Raw genomic sequence first — 18191 nt, forward strand, 5'->3', positions numbered from 1 at the left:
ATTGTCTGTTTGTTTAAAAAAATTATGTATAATTTTCATAGAATCCCCAACAAATCCACACCAACTCTTCAAAGAGCATCCCACCCAGACTCACCTCCCTATCCTATCCCTTGTATTTTCCATGGCTAATCCATCTATGGGCAATTTATCATGGTCAAACCACCTAACTTGCAGATCTTTGGACTGCAGGAGGAAACCCACGCAGACACAGGGAGAACGTGCAAACTCCGCACAGCCAGTCACCCCAGGCTAAAATCAAACCCAGATCCCTGGTACTGTGAGGCCTCACTGCTCACTACTGAGCCAGTGTGCCGGTGGCTATGGCTGGGGTTATTGGAAGTGAACATTTTAGACTCAGCGCATCTCTGCATGAGTTCCTCAGGTTGCTTCATGAATGATGTTCCCTCCATCATAAGGGCACAAGTAGGGATGTTTGCTGTAGACTGTACAAAATTCAGCACAATTCACTCATACTGAAACAGTTCATGTCTAAATGCAACAACAGCTGGACAAATTTAGGCTGACAAGTGGCAAATAACATTTGCACCAGGCAAGTGCAGCAATAGCCATTGCAAACCAAAGACAATCTGGACCTTCCCTTCACATTCAGTACTGTTACCATCACTAAATACCCACAATCAACATCTTGGGGGGCTACCATTGACCCTAGACTAAACTGGACTAGCCATGCAAATACTATGGTTATGAGACAGGTTATAAATGAGGGATCCCGTGATGAATAACTCACCTCCGGACTCCCCAAAACTTGGCCAACATCTACAGGGCAGAGGCCAGGAGTGTAACAGAGCAAAATGTTCAAATTGCATGGAGAACAACTCCAATAACACTGAAGAAGCTTAACACGAGGGCAGAGCAGTGTACTTGACTACTACCTTCCCCCCCACCCTGCCCCCCTCAATCCCTCCACATGGTGGCAACAATGTGTGCTATCAAAAAGATGCATTGCAGGAACTCACCAATTCTACTTCAACAATACCTTCCAAATCCACAAGCTTTGTTGTATCGGGTAAATGCAAATCAGGTTTCCATACATTCCTGTCACATACAGTCTGTGGGTGGAGATAAGAAGACCTGCTCTAGCTTTTGGAGGGAACAGATGCACCTGTACCAGCACCCTTAGGTCTCATAATTAGCCCCAGCCAATTGTCGTTACACGCATTGCTACCATGCAGTGAATCTTGTTTTCTAAGAATAATGGTTCTTTTGAAGATACTCTATAAAGGTCAATCCTCAGCCACCAATCACTAGATTGACCTAAGACAAAGCAAAGACAAAGGGGCATTCGTGTTTGAGATCTACCTCAAACAACCCTTAGATTCACATACCTTGATGTATCTGCCGCCTCTACCTGTATCAGATGTAATCAACTAACAAAATACTCCAACCTCAGGTACCAAGAAGGGCAAAAGGCAGCAGATATATCAGAATACCACCACCTGCAAGTTGAAGTCACTCACCACCATAAGTTGGAACTGTGTCTCTACTTCTTCACTGTCACTGGTTCAGAAGGGTAGAAAGCACTTCCTGGCTGTACCTACCCAATGAACTGCAGCGACTTGAGATGACAGCTCGCGACCATCTTTTCAATGACAATATTAGGGATGGTCAATTAATGCTGGCCTAGCCAATGTTGTGGATTTGCCTGTTCAGGGCATTCATGAACCACACAATACTTGACAGCTGGACAGAGCTCACACCCACTCAGCTCTCGTCTGCTAAGCCGATGAATGGGCATGTGATAGATTGTTTCTTGGAACCAGCCATTCACTTGTGTGAATCTCCCACTATGTACCTGTCTCTGACAGTAATTAGGGGGGAGGCTCCCAGGATTTGTACAGACAGGCTGCCCATATTACCTGAGCTGGTACTGATGTATATCCCTGCCACAGAGCTGCCGACAGTCTAACCCAGTTTCTGTTTCAGTACTCACGTTCTTAGACTGTGCACCATTTCAGGCTCTTGCTTCAACAACTGTTGAATTCTCAGATGAAGTCAGTATCGATCGACTCTCTGATAAGAAGTGTTAAACCGGCTGAATAAAGCCTGAATCTTTTTCAAGTGAACAATCTCAGGGCATATTGCTCCGTACGCTACAGCGACTGTTTGCAATCCCACATCCTGTGTGTTTTGGAGCGATCTAAGTTACAAAGACTGTAATGCCAGTTTATGAAGCTGCAATTAGTAGTCACTCAATTATTTAAGGTAGGTTCAAGTGACAAATTAGATCATCAATTGCAAGCCAGTTAGGAGCAATTTATTAAAGCTATTGTGCTACGTTGCCATCTCCCCGCTCTGCATCACTGGTCTCTTCTTCTCTCATGTCACTCTGAGACAATGCAAGGGATTTTAAATAAACTAGATTGCTTCCCACTTAAGTGATGGCCCCTGTTAACCTGTATAATCAAGCTGGCTAACTCCCATCTATGAGACTAAGCAACCAAAAACAACACAGGGGCTCTCATGGCACAGTGGTAGTGCCCCTCCCCCTGGGCCAGGAGGCCTGGGTTCAAGTCCCATCAGCTCCAGATGTGTGTCATAACAGGTTGATCAGAAATATCCATAAAAGCAACATTCTGCTCTTGTGGTGCAGTGGAAGCATCCTTATCCCTGGACCAGGAATCCCAGGTTCAAATCCTACTAGAGGTGCATAATACCACTTCTGAACAGGTTGTTTAGGGGAAAAATTGGTTAAATTTTTTAAAAAATCAACAACAACACCATCTGACTGCTAACCCAAAATGGTGGCTCCACCTGCCACAGCCTTCTCTAGCAATGGTAGTGACATCAAGGCATGGTCAATCAGATCAGAACTGTTCATGTTGGACTTTAAAACTCTCTCACGTTACAGTATCAACAGTCGTGGCCAAGGCTGCTGAGTTCATGGCAAGTAGAATTTAATCGGTAAAAGCAACAAAATTCAATCCAGAAATCCGAGTTCACCTTCCAATCTCTAATACTTCTGCACGTCTCCAATTCTGGTCTCTTGTGTATCCCCCAAATTTAATGGCCCAAACTTCCACCCAACAATACAGAAGAGCTTCCTCAGCATGGAGAGGCACACAAACAGCAGTGGAGAGAATCAGCACATTCCCTTTATTTCGGCTGTAGCTGCTATTTGTTATGCTTAAATGTCCAACGTGAATGTAGATGAATGGGGAGTGGGTCAAATGGGAAGGGTGGATAAAGCTGGTGAGTTAACTGGACTGGGTGAGTGAGAGTAAGGAGCAAAGGTAGGGAGGATGGTGAGTGGGTGTGGTCGAGCCTGGAATGGGGATATATCAGGGCCCAATAGCCAGGGCCTGGTGCTCTAGGCATCCTGAAGTACCTGGGACATTGTAATCTGGGGGCAGAGCGAAGAAGCAATTCTAGGGCCTGTACCTGGGTGAAGTGGTAAGTGGGTAGGTGGATCACAGATTGAATTGGGAAGGTTTGTCAGGTCAGAGACTGATTTAGGTAGAAGAGGGCATAGTGAGTGGTAATGTTGGGGCCATGGTGGAATTCAGCATGGAATAATTGAAGATCTTTACATAAGGTTCTCGGGAGCAGGGGAATTTCCTTTCAGAAGTTTAAATTCCCAGGGGTCAGTGCATCAGGAATTCTGAGAAGTTCCATAGCGCAGTTTGATCCGGTTTTCCAACAATTTGGACATGGGGAGATCTGGATCTCTACACCAAGAGCAGCCACGTATTCTGTTCCCAGTTGGCTGATTCTTCTGGAATTCAATCCTAAAGCCTCCCAACCTTTCTTGTCTCCTTAAAACTAATCTCTTAAACATACCTCTTTAACTAAGTCTTGGTCACTTGTCAGAATCTCTTCCTTTGTCGCTCAGTGTCAAACTGTGATTAAAGTTCTTGCAAAGATTTGTAGCTAAGGTTGTGGGTGAGGTTTTTGGCTTGCTTGCCGAGCTGGCAGGTTACCGTACAGATGTTTTGTCACCATGCTAGGTAACATCATCACTACGGCCTCTGATGAAGCAATGTTGTTCTACTCCGCTTGGAATTTATATGATCCAGCCTGTTAAGTGGGGTTGAGTCATTTCTGGTTCTGTTCTGCACAGGTTTGTTATATGAGGTCTAATTCCACATGTTTGTTGATTGCATCACGGGTTGAAAACCAGGCCTCTGGGAACTCCCGTGTGTGTCTGGGGTTGGCTCGAGCTGGCATGGTCACCTTGTCCCAGTTAAATTGATGGCATTCATTGTCCAATTGCACTGAGATGAGGGAAGTTTGTTGTGTTGTTTTGCTGCTAGCTGGTGTTCATGTATCCTGATGGCTTGTTTCCTTCTGGTTCAGCCAATGTTCATGTTTGTTGCAGATATTGCAAGACATCTTGTAAACTACGTTGGTCCTGTATGTCATAGGTAAGGGATCTTTGGGCCTGGTTTTCAACCCCTAATGCAATCAACAAACATGTGGAATTCAACCCCATATAACAAACCCACGCAGAACAGAACCGGAAATGACACAACCCAACTTAACAGACTGGATCATATGAACACCAAGCAGAGTAACACTTCATTGGATACTGCACTGATGATGTTACCCAGCAAGGTGATGAAACGACTGTATGGTAACCAGTCAGTGTGGTGAGCAAACCTATAACCTTATAAAATTGAGATTGGTAAAACCCTTGTGTGGCATTTTTTGCACTTTATTACATTCAATGCTATATATAAATGCTTATTGTTGTTGTTCAGTCATTCAGAGATGAGTTCCAGTCCTACTGCAGAACCTTGAATGCATAAACCAGGCAGATAGACATGTACAGCTTTCAGGTGGTGTTGCACTTTTGGGTGCGTTGTTAATTTTAGGACCTACCTTCACTCTCAGATTGACACAAAGGGTTCCATTGCACTGTTAACACACTAACAGGAGCGTTCTCTTGCCTTCATTCATATTTACCCTGGATCCAAAGTATCTCTAAACACTCAATGTGGTGAGAAAACCTTTGTTATATGTAAATTGATTCTCATGTTTTCCACATAGCAACTGTGTTTACAGTATTAAAGTAAGTAATTAGGTCTACACTGATTTGAGATCTCCTGAGTTTGCAAAAGAAGTTACATAAATGCAAGCCTTCTGAAGAACAGTTCCATTCATATCTCATCACTGACCTTACTGAAGTACACTGGCAATGTTTCAATTGTAAAATTTTGATCCTTGCTTTCAGATCCCTCCAAGGTTTCACCCGTCCCTTTGTCTGTAACCTCCTCTCCAGACCAACAATGCTCTGAAGATCTCTGCACTCCCCCAATTCAGATCTCTTGCATCATCTAGATATGAAATTTCTCTATTACTGGAGGTCAAGTCTTCAGCTTCCCTAAAACTCTTTGTCTTGCAAACTCTCAATTCAAGATATTTCATGAAACTTCTCTTTGTCCAAGGTTTTGTTTATATGTCTGAATACCTCCTTACATGATTATGTCACATTTGTTCAGAAATTTTCCCGATGGACCTTGTTGGGATGGTCTACTATAATGATGGCAATATAGAAATATACCTTATTGTTGTACCTAGAGACAAATGGGATTGAGCTTTCTGTGGATTATATGGAGGGGTAAGTATTTTCACTCCTGTATACCCTGGCTGGGGTTTTCCACCTCACCACTCATTGGGCAAGATCTGTGGGGACTGACGAGATGTTTTCATGCCTCATATGTCCTCATATGTACATTATCTACACATTATCGCAAGGACCACAGAATAGAATGAAGTCTAGCTCACTAAACTTCACTCAGGGTTCGAATGGGCATCAAATCCAGAACTTTCCAACAGTAGATGTCTCAGTCATGAATGAAAATTTCTGACGCCTTTAATGTTCTTTCATGTGCGCCACTGCTCAGGATAGCATCAGCCTTGCTCCTAGATTCCAAGCGATTTAAACCTGTCTGCATCAATTACTAATCAAGCTCCATTCATGTTCTTTTAGCTGATTTTTCCAAGTGTCACTTGATCGTGCAGAGTCCCATTCACACTCAGCGGGACCCAGTTCACAAACACACTGAGCAATTCATGAAGTAAGTCAATACAGGATCAGGGAAAGCAGGTCAATGATGCTGCAATCGTTGCACATTTGTTAAGTTTGCTGTTAGTCCAGCCTGTCATTCTCCTGAGTCTCCAGTTCACTCGTTCCAAACTGGCATGATGCAAAACCTGCCGTTTCTCCTCCTTTCGAGCAGAAAATGAAACAATGGCAGACAAATGGAAAATCTGATCTTTAATTCCGGTTATTTACAATGAACTAGTCCCAATGCAATGGTTAGAAGGATTCAATCCAACAACTGACTCTGATTGTTTCTGTGATCACTCTGCCTGAGCACTGTAATCCTATAGGTATTCCATGTTTAATAGGGAATGTGATCTGCTTGTTACATCCTGTCTGCTTGTGTAGTTATTCAGTAAATACAGAACTTAAAGGAGCACTGTAATGATGGATATTTACCACGAAAACTGTGGTAGACTCTGTCATTTCCTTCCATGCAGACTATATCCAAACCCACTCGTTCTCCAACAAGAAACAAATTCAGAAAAGCAAATCACCTCTTCAATTGAGTTGAAACAGCAGCCAACTTTGTGCCAGCAAATTGGTCACAGGCAGCTCACTTGCGCTCTGAGTCAAAAGGCCATAAAGGTCCAGTTCTACTCCAGGACAGTAAACAAGGCTGACATTCCAGCACAGTACTGCACTGTTGGAGCTTCCACCTTGTAGATGAGATGCCAACCTCTCAGTCCTTTCAGATGGTTGCAAAAGAGCCACTGACGCTATTTCAAAGAAATGGTGAGTTTATCCCAAATGCCAACATCTGTTCTACAAATAACATTAAAAACAGATGATCTGGTCATTGCACATTGCCCCCTGTAGGATCTTTCTGCCTGCAATTTAATTCCTGTGGTTCCTATATTACAACAGTGACAACATCAAAAGTACCTCATCTATTTGAGGTTGTGAAAGATGCAATAGAAATGCAAGTTCTTTGGAATACTTTGCCAGCATTCAGACTCCAATATTAACTGTGAGCCAGCGAGGTGTAAGTGAGAAGAAGCACAGAAGAAGGAGGGGGGGTAGAGAGGATGCCTGCAGTTATTGGCCCTGCCTCATTGACACAAAGTAATTGCTGCCTTTAACAATAAAGACATAGTCGAGCTGAGTCCAATCTCCTCTTACTGATGTTGATTGAGCGATAAATATTGGGCAGGTTACTGGAGAGAGCACTCATGCTCTTCTCTGAATTATATCACAGGATCTTTATCATCTGCCTGAGAGGTCAGACACTGGTCTTGGCTCAATATCTCATCCATTGAGTGTGGAGGCAGTACCTGCTTCAGATACTAATTAACATCTAAACGTAAACATGTTGCAGCATATGTTACAGCAACAAAGCTGATCTTCTCTTCCCACCAGCCTGAGAGAACTGAGATCCATTGGTAATGTAAGTGTCTGTGATGTATATTTTCTATGATTCGATAGAGAATTGTCTGCACAACACACTGAAGCATGAGACTGTGCAATCAATAAAAAAAAGCATAGCAACTACAATTTAGCTTTAGCTTTCCTTTCAGCTTAGTGTTGGATCTAATGGGACACACGAAACGGAAGGGGATTCATTCAGTCTCGGGCTATACAGTTTTCTATAGCAGTCATAGCAGGTAAACAAAAGATTCACTCCATTTGTTACTCTACAGTTTCCATCTGTCTCAGTATCTGCCTGCATGCCTGCACCCCCTTCCCATTGTGTGAACTAATATCTTTTCTCATTGTCTATAGTCACTAGGACTGTGAGTAAGTGTGCAGCTAACTCTTTGCGTCATGCGTCATTGATATTGAACCAACTGAGCAATTTCACATCACTGATTGCCTCCCTGACAAGAACAATAAAGCAAAGATATATTGAACAGAACTGCCCTAGAGCATGAAAACTGAAGCCTGGTGATCTTATAGCAATTGAAAACACAGATCATGGAACATAGAATGTGGGAAGAGTAAGTGGATAGCAAGCACAATATAATGTTCCTTGAATCACAATGATCAACATTTGTCAACAAAACTTTCATTCATTGCAGTTTCTTTTCTCTGTATCACTCTGAATTTTAAAAACTGATCTTTGATGCCAGGGATTAACATCCCACCATTCCTGGATTAATACAGCATTGCTTCAAGAGATATTGCAAATATCTGTTATCATTGATATGGGTCTGAGTTTCGGTTGGTAAGAATTAATAGACTAGGCTAGGCTGTCGGCACACCTTGCCTTTCATTAAACATTATCTTCTAGCTTATACAGCACAAGGCTGGACACGCGACTTCACATAGAACAATTGCTCAGTAGACTGTTGTAATTGTATCACTGATGATATAGCTTCTCTGTACATATTTAACATTAATCCTTTCCACCTCATCTCCACCCTGAATTCATCTAATACGTTTTCCTACATAATCCAGGCCATCAAAATACGAAGAACTGCTGTGCTTGAAATCTGAAATAAAAAACCAAAGTTGCTGGAGAAACACAGCGGGTCTGGCAGCATCTGAAGAGAGAAAACAGAGTCAATATTTCGGGTCCAGTGGCCTTTCTTCAGAACTGACTAACCACTGTCTCACAAGCCTTAGGCCTCTCAGCAATGATCACAGAAACTTAGAGATTGCAGAATGTCAGTCAGCTAGTTGTCCATGAGCTAGACCTCCCAGTCGCAAACCATTTCCACTCCCCCTCCCATTCTTTAGATGACATGTCCATCATGGGCCTCCTGCAGTGCCACAATGATGCCACCTGAAGGTTGCAGGAACAGCAACTCATATCCCGCCTGGGAACCCTGCAGCATAATGGCATCAATGTGGACTTCACCAGTTTCAAAATCTCCCCTTCCCCAACTGCATCCCTAAACCAGCCCAGTTCGTCCCCTCCCCCCACTGCACCACACAACCAGCCCAGCTCTTCCCCTCCACCCACTGCATCCCAAAACCAGTCCAACCTGTCTCTGCCTCCCTAACCTGTTCTTCCTCTCACCCATCCCTTCCTCCCACCCCAAGCCGCACCCCCATCTACCTACTAACCTTATCCCACCTCCCTGGACTGACCTATCCCCTCCCTACCTCCCCACCTATACTCTCTCCACCTATCTTCTTCACTCTCCATCTTCGGTCCACCTCCCCCTCTCTCCCTATTTATTCCAGTTCCCTCTCCCCATCCCCCTCTCTGATGAAGGGTCTAGGCCCGAAACGTCAGCTTTTGTGCTCCTGAGATGCTGCTTGGCCTGCTGTGTTCATCCAGCCTCACATTTTGTTGTCCATGAGCTAGTGTTCACTTCACATCAGAGCTGCCTCCTCCAATATCAATCCCTTGCCTGCCCCAATGTTATTTAACATTGTTCAATTTTAACACACCGACTCTCCTTAATGTTAGTGCAAGGGTCAGGTCCCAATTTTTTGGGAAGGGATTGACTACAGAAAATCCACATAGATTGGTAACAGATCTTTCAAATGGCTTCTGGCAATCTTTATGAAATCATTGGGATGTATCTCAAAGTGTTCCAAGAGGACGTTGGGAGGGTAAAAGCCGCCATAGCCAACATTTCTGTTGACCAAGAGGCCCATCACAGAACTCTTGCTCCCTATGTGCCAGAGTAGAGGCCGAGTTGGAATATCAAAGTAAACATGGCATTATATGTCCAGTACAATTTGCTGAATGGGCAGCACCAGTAAGTTTCAGTTGTAATACCTGACAACTCAGTCCATCTCTGCAAGGATTATAAGTTGATGGTCAATAGATCTTAGGCCGATACCCTTACAAGAAGACTAGCATGTAAAGCTGGCTGGGGTGGAATATTTTGTAAATTGAATATCAGCCATGCCTATCTCCAAGTGGAGTTTGACGGGGCATACAGGAAATATATGACTATAAGTACAAAGGAGTGTATGAGTATGCTCACTGACCTTTGGGCTTGCGCCATCTTTCAATGGTAATGGAGAACATTCTCCTTGGGACGCCCAGAGTGGAAGTCTGTCTGGATGACACTTTAATCTCAGGGGTCACTGCAAAGGAGCATGTGGAGAGTACAGAGGAGGTCTTATAGTGTTTTTTTCTGAGGCTGGATCTGGCTAAAACATGTCTATTCCAGGTAAATGAGGTAAAGTACCTCAGGTACAGAGTCAACAAGGGCAGGTTACACCCTGTTGAGCAGGAGATGAAGAGCCATAAAAAGGGGGCTCTAAGTCCAAGGAACACAACAGAGTTGAAGTTTTTTCTCAAAAATCACTGGGGGGCAATACGGTGCACGTATGGATCTTTGGTAATGATTCTCCAGGGTAGTTACCTTTAACAAAAAACAGGCCTTGTATCCGATATGGTCAAAACCAGGGAAGAGATTGCACATCAACCACCTCTGGTGGGAACCCTCCACAGAGGCAATGTTTTCAATGGACACATCACCAAGGACAAGTACTCTGCAGTAACTCTTCAATGGTCTTCACAAAAGACATGATCGCATACTTATAACATGCTCCTCATTCAGAGCTAGAAAGCAACAGGAATGGGGCAATGGGATAAATCTCACAGGAGGTCCCACCATAACAGGAGCGAGGGGCAGATCCTTGGACTGGGAGGTGGAGGGGTGTGATCACTCCTACGAGGTCCACGGGGAGTTCATTGAGTATGGGTTCTCTCGGTAACACACAATGGCCTACCTACTTGGATCGCGTCACCAGAGCCCTTTACAAAATGGACCCAAGGATGGGTCTGCAGAACTGTCTGTTCTGGGCTGGGACTAGCCTGGGTAAGCCCTGAGTAGTGGCTCTGTTTTGATGTTCAACAATAAATGATGTTCCTTTCCAGCTGGGCTTCCTAGCTGACATTGTCAAAACCACAGTATCGTACCTTGCACGTAACATCCCAGGAAATGCCATCACTATCCTGGATATGACCACTCCCACTGGCAGTACTGATCACCAGCAGCACAATTACATTCTAAACTCTACTTCCAAATTGTATATGGTGGCATGAGAGATAATGGGAACTGCAGATGCTGGAGAATCCAAGATAACAAAGTGTGAAGCTGGATGAACACAGCAGGCCAAGCAGCATCAGTACCTTTGCTGAATCCCCCATTATCAACATTCTGGGGACTACCACTAACCAAAAATTGAATTAGACTGCTATTTAAATATTATGGTTATGAGCAATTTAGATGCCTAAAACCTCTTATCTCTTCATAGCCTGTCCACCATCTACAAGGCACAAGTCAGGAGTGTGATGGAATACTCCCCACTTGAATGGCTGAGTGCAGCTTCAACAACACCCAAGAAACTTGACACCGTCCAGGGCAAAGCAGCCGCTTGATCAGCGTTACATCCACAAGTATCCACTCCCTCCACCTCTAATAGTCAGCAGCAGCAGTACCATCTATTAGATGCCAGCACTCACACGAAGGGCCAAATGACCACCACGTCTGCTGTACCATTCAGTTATTCTGTGGGAGCTCCGCTGTTGTTCCTTGAGCAGTACCATGGAACAATTTACATTCACCAATTCACAGCCTAATAGGCCAAGACTGGATGCATCTTCCAGGTGGTGTGCCCCCCTCTGTATAGTAGTGGAATGGCAGACTAGCACACACATTTTACAAACGCACAAGGGTGTGGGTATCCCTTCCATGTACCGTAGGAGTCATGAGCCGAAGTAGGCCATTCAGCCCCTTAGGCCTGCCCCACCATTCAATAAGGTTGTGGCTCATCTGACTGTCATCTCAGATCCAATTTCTGCCTTCCACTGATATCCTTTCACCTCTTTATTTTACAAGAATCTATACTCAGCCTTAAAAATACATTATGCCCTGCCTCTGCCTTTTCAGGAAGAGAATTCCATCTATTCACAACCCTCTGTCAGAAAAGAGATAACAATGTAATCTCCGTTTTAAATAGATGAACCCTTAGTTCTGGATTCTCCCATAAGAGGAACCATATTCTCCATATCTACCCCGTTAGGACCCCTCAGGATCTTAAGAGTTTCAACTGAGCCACTTCTTAAATTTCTAAACTCCAATGGATACAAGCTTACCTCAATCACTCTTTCCAAGTTGGCCAACTCACCCTTTCCTGATATTAACCCAGAAAGCCTTCTCTCAAACATTTACATTCCCTCTTAAGTGTGGTACCAATGCTGTGACTGTGTGCCAGATGAGGACTCTCTAATGTCCTGCATAACTGAAGCATAACCTCCTACCTTTGTATTCAGTACTATAGCAGCACTGTACAACAAGAATATAGAGTAACGCAGCAGGCCAGGCTGCATCAGAGGAGCAGGAAAGTTGATATTTCAGGTCAGGACCCTTCTTCAGAAACTGGCAGGGGGAAGGGAGCTCAGAAATAAATAGAGAGAGAAAGAGTGGCACTGGGGAAGGTAGGTGGGATGGTGATAGGTGAGTGCAGGTAGGCAGTAGTGGATATTGGTCAGTGAAGTAGGAGGGATGGATAGGTGGGAGAGAAGATGGACAGGTTTTGTCAGGTCAAGGAGGCGGGGATGAGGGGGAGGGTTGGTCATGGGATGAGGCTGGGGGTGGGAGATTTTAAAACTGGTAAAATCCATGTTTAGGCCATTGGGCTGCAAGCTGCCAAAGTGGAATATGCCATTGTGACACTGGAGGAGGCCCAAGATGGACATGTCACCCAGGGAGTGGGAGGGGTAGTTGAAATGGTTCGCAACTGGAAGGTGCTGTCGTTTGTCATGAACAGGGGAGAGGAGCTCGACAAAGCCGTCTCCGAGCCTCTGCTTGGTCTCACCGACGTAGAAGAGGCCACATCGGGAGCAGCGGATACAGTAGACCAAGTTGATGGATGTGCAGGTGAACCCCTGTCTGAGTGGAAGGTTTGTTTTGTGCCTTGAATGGAGGTGAGGGGGGAGATGTAGGGGCAGATGTAGCACCTCCTGCAGTTGCAAGGAAAGGTGCCAGGGGTGGTAGGGTTATTGGGGAGTGTGCAGCGAACAAGCACATCGTGGACAGAGTGGTCCCTACGAAAGGCAGATGTGGGGGAGGGTGGAGGAAATATCTCTATGGTCATGAGGTCAGATTGTAGGTTCTGGAAGTGGCGGAGAATGATACATTGGATGCGGAGGTTGGTGGGGTGATATAAGAGGACCAGGGGAATTCTGTCTTTGTTTTTGTTGGGATGAGGGAATGTGAGAGCAGGGGGAAATGTAAGAGATGCAGGTGCGAGCATTTTCAACCACCACAGGGGGGACGTTGTGGTCAAGATAAGAAAAGACAAGAAACTTTGTAGGTGACAAATTCTAATCATTACTCCTCGGCTTCTGGTTTTGAACTGGTTGAATTACTGGATCAATACTTTACAGTCTTGGACTAACTAGGCAAAAGAAGCAAATTCAGTCTCCATGAATGAATTTTAAAGGTATTAATAATTTATCAGCTGCAGACTAGGTTGGTATACTTTGCATTAAAGAAGGGTAAGGGGGACCCGAACTGAACTGTTTGCAATTATTCAAGAATTTAATAAAGTAGATGAATAAACTATTTGTTTTGGGAGAAGAGTTCAGGAGTATGGTTTTACTAAGAGGGTATCAGGAAGTTCAACTTTATGCAAAATTAAGCCGAAATTTATAATTCTCTTTTCTAAAAAGCTGTTGATGCTGAAAACCAATCAACAGTGTGTAAAGTCCTCGCTTTTTATTGGGTAAAGATATTGGGGAAGATGGGTCTCCAGGTCAGTAGGTGGAGTTAAGCTATATGATCGAACTCAATGGCAAAACAAGGATCGATGGATTGAATGGCCTCCTCTTCCTAAGCACTCTATAATCATCCGTTGTAAGCCACATCTAATTAGCACACAGTGTAAATTATAACAGAAAATCCTGGAAATGGAGGGCAGGGGTCCGGGAGCCAGTGGAATGGGTTCCCACCTGATGTATTTTCCCATCCCACTGCAGTTAGGAAAGAAACCCCAGAGTAGCATAACCCCAGAGGAAGCCTAGACCTTTTCTTCCTGACTTCAGCAGTGACTATGCAATCCAGCCAACAAATGAAATGGAAGACGATGACAATCTTCCTACTCAACAAATCAACAGGGAACATTTTTACCAAAGATGATACCGATCAAATAACGATGTATATTCAAGACCCTGAACAATGCTGGTTGACCACGACGTTCTTCTGAGCTGTGAATATCATATTATGAACATGAAATGTAGTTGTTCTTCCATGGTTCATCACAGTTAAAATCTCATCCACTTCCTTCCATGATTAATTCATTGGAGAGTGTTTATTACATACTGGTCAACATGCAACAGCACCCCTGTCAGCCTGGGCCAAACTGGACTTCTGCCATGCAAATTTATTCAAAATCAAGTACCCTGGACTGGCCATTCTTGTTTCCAGCCATAAAATACTAACGTAAAATGCTAATTTGTGAAGTGGTAGCCCATCCTCTCATCTAACTTACCAGTAGTGTTTTATTTCAACTTTTTCCTGTCATTTTCGGAAGGTCTTTGACCATCCAAGAACTCTGTGGTCCTCTAATCTTGCTGTCTAGTGCATCTCCCTCTCCTTTTGTCTCATCACTAGTGGCCAGCTTTCAGCTGATTAGATCTGAAGGTTGAGTGTTTCCTGTGTAATCCTAACCATTTCTCCAACTTTTAGGCTTTATGGAGGGACATAACATAAGACAATGTTTTTGACCAATCTCTTGGTCACTCTGTTGTTGTCAGGTGGTACCTTAGTGGACATTTGTGGTGCACCAGTCTATGAAAGAGACATGGAGAAGGTCTGATGACTTTGCAATGGAACTATTTACCTGCTTTATGCTAACCATATGCATTCTAAATGCACATTGTCCACTTTTAGAATCCTGTGTTTGTGTAGCTTATTGTCAAGGTTTTTCTGTTACTGGTCTGGCCCCATGGCTTGTGATGTTGTAAAGGTGCTATATAAATGCACCTTGTGGTTGTAATGCATATGCGACACTTCTCGTGGGTTTTTCAACAAAAATAAGTGTCAGCAGTGCCAGGCACCGCACATGCTCCACCCATACAACTGTGGTACCACGTATCGGCCACAATGTTGACTTTAGATCATCCCATCCTTTCTCAATGATCACCAACTGTATCCTTACAGCACCCTGCAATTCCCTCAAACCCAACAGAGTCACTGGACAGTGATCAGCGACAGAAACCTGGTGGTTTTCTTTCGAGTCCAGCCCTCGGCAGTTTCTGAGCCCTCACCCCAGAAAGTTAAAGTTGTGCCCTTCTGACCTGTGTCATTAGGGTAGGAATTAGCTCCAATAGTTTCAACCCAGAATGGACAGACATAGGCCCTTCAATGTTGAAGGTGACTTTAAATACACAAAATGCAGTTCGGTCAGACATGCCAAGGTTACTTACTGGTTTCTCAACTTGCTTCAAGTAGTCGGCACATTCCACATTCCCATTGTAATCGGCCAGCTCTGCTGCAGTATAGCCGTCATCATCTCGAATCGTGGGATCCACTTGATTCATGATGAGGATCTGGCAACACTGCAATTCAAAAAGAGTGATGCGTGGACAGAGGTAAAGGAGGTAAATAGTGGTAAATGACTCCACCTTATTCTCAGGTTTCTCTTCTGGACTTGGCTGAATAGCTGGTTTGTGATGCAGACTGATGCCAACTGCATGGGTTCAATTCTCACACTGGCTACCACGAAGGTCCCACATTCTCAACCTCACCCCTCACCTGAGGCATAGTGGCTCTCAGGTTAAGCTAGTACCAGTTGTCTCTCACTAATAAGAGAACAAGTCCTACGGCCCTCTGTGTGGCAACTTTACATTTACCTTTGTCTTTTGTTCTTATGACTGAGGAAAGGGCCTCACCGCTTCACTCTCACACCTGTCTCACTGTCTACATTTCCATATGTCCTTCCGTTCCCAACAAAACTGTCTCCCTCCACTGATAAATGAAAGAGAGAAACCTCTTGAAGGTGGCAAGAGCAGTTGCCAACTGAATCTGTTTGGCAAGCCAGCTCCAAGCCTTTAAGGGACATTGTGTGGCGGTCAGTGCAGTTGTAAAACTTGCCTTGACCCTCCTAGCTCTCCCACCATCTGTCAACATTAAGTTATTGTTAAGGTCGCATTGAGGTTCTGTCACTTTACGAATGGGACATCATTGACATCAGTCTAAAGCTGGGAACCACACAACTCTGTTCTGTTTTATCCTGTTCACCATATAAGCTTATGGGAATAGTCAAAAACCTCTGTACTAAAAAATACCCTGAAAGAAACATATCACATTTTCCACAGCTGGCAATGTTTGAATAACAGATCCTGATGCACTCAGAAATTCCTACCAGGGATGGAGTCAGTGACCTTCCCTTTTAGATGTAAAAGTAGATTGCCTAAAATAAAAAGTTATCGGGAACCACAGGATAAAAATTCAGCATTTCAAATCCAAATACTGGGCAAACGACCAACTACTTAGGGTAGAGTTTATACTTTCCTTATCTAAAGAATTAAATATATTGAATCTAATGTCAACAGACAAATGAAAAAAAGGAATTTAAGTAAGATGTGACTCTGAACTATCATTGCTTTTTGTCAACACAGTGTGGAGCTGGAGGAATACAGGCAGCATCAGAGGAGCTGGAAAGTTGACGTTTTGGGTCAGGACCCTTTATCATCCATCCATACACACACACACACACACACACACACACACACAATCTCATCCTGATGAAGGGTTCCAATCCAAAATGTCAACTCTCCTGCTCCTCTGATGCTGCCTGACCTGCTGTACTCCTCCAGCTTCACACTGTATCGACTCTGACTCCAGCTTCTGCAGTCCTTACTATCTCCTATCATTGTTTTCTGATTTTCATCCTATACTTTTGTCAGTATAGTATCTGGATAAAAAATTTTAACTTAAGATGTGTCATATTGAGACTATTTCTCCATGTTAAAGCTTCCTCTAGCTCATTGAGAATAGCTTATGTTCTCAGCTTTTCCAGGAACAATAAAAGCTGCAACTCTGAAAGCATGTTTCACACCAAAGGCATTGCTTCTCACTACTGAGGAGTTTTGCAACCGAGCACTTGATAGTTCTGATTAAAATAACTGTGAATTATTACCCACCTCCAGTTGTCCATTCTCAGCAGCATCATGTAGGGGTGTCCCACCCCAGTGGTCCTTTCGGATCCTTGCCCCCATCCTTATTATTTGGTCCAAGGTCCCAACATGCCCTCCACTGGCAGCAAAGTGCATTGCAGTTGCTCCCTCATTGTCCTGTGCGGACAGGTCAATATCTGTGAAGGATTTCTGCATCAGACGGACAACAAAACAAGGACAGGTCACGCTGGAGAAAGGTGAATTACAATAGAACTCTGAAATTTTTAAAAAATTTCTGCTTTTAAGTAGAACATACCAAAATATCAAAAGCAGCATGACAAGATGACATTTTCCCTGAGCCACCCAAAGTGGTATCCAAAAGGAGATGACATTTTACTAGAGGGAATTGTAGGGACTTTCAGGAAGTTGAGAATGTATGGTGACCTGATTGTTCATTTGGTGTCATTTATTACTCTCATATACTGACCTGATTGTGAGAGGGTGCTGGGTTAATGTCTGTATTTGTACAGTCAATAACAGAGTGGACTGAGGGGTAGGGAAAGCAACACACACACACACACACACACACACACACACACACACACACACACACACACACACACGTGCACACACACACGTGCACACACACACACACACATGCACACACCGCATAAATACACATGCACACGCGCACACACACGTGCATTCACACGCACACGCATACACACACACATACATACACACATGCACACACATGTTTACATACGTGCACACACGCATTCATACACACATGCATACACTTACATGTACATGCATACATACACACACGCAAACATACACACATGTGCACACATACATGCACACATCCACACATATTCTTCCACACATCCATACACACACATATATACACACACACACATATTCACACAAACACACACACATACACATTCTGTCACATATACATGCACACATATACACACATTCTCTCTCACACACACATACATACATGCACACACATTAAAACATCACCCTAGTCCCAGCGAGAGATTTCCCCAGCCTCAGGCAGACGTATCCCTCAGTCCCTGGGAGGGATGC

General features: G+C 44.0%; 1 protein-coding gene across 1 annotated transcript in view; it reads right to left on the reverse strand.

The window, feature by feature from the left end:
• Positions 1-18191, reverse strand: part of LOC125457922 (espin-like protein) — a 63658-nt gene that overhangs the window by 23805 nt on the left and 21662 nt on the right. Inside the window, exons 4-5 of the mRNA XM_048542719.2 lie at positions 17124-17306; positions 15405-15536 (exon numbers count right to left, since the gene is read on the reverse strand). Coding sequence (XP_048398676.1) covers positions 15405-15536; positions 17124-17306 — 315 coding nt within the window. The remainder of the gene's footprint in view (positions 1-15404; positions 15537-17123; positions 17307-18191) is intronic.

Source organism: Stegostoma tigrinum, chromosome 14 (genome assembly GCF_030684315.1).
Source record: "Stegostoma tigrinum isolate sSteTig4 chromosome 14, sSteTig4.hap1, whole genome shotgun sequence".
NCBI classification, from domain to species: Eukaryota; Metazoa; Chordata; class Chondrichthyes; order Orectolobiformes; family Stegostomatidae; genus Stegostoma; species Stegostoma tigrinum.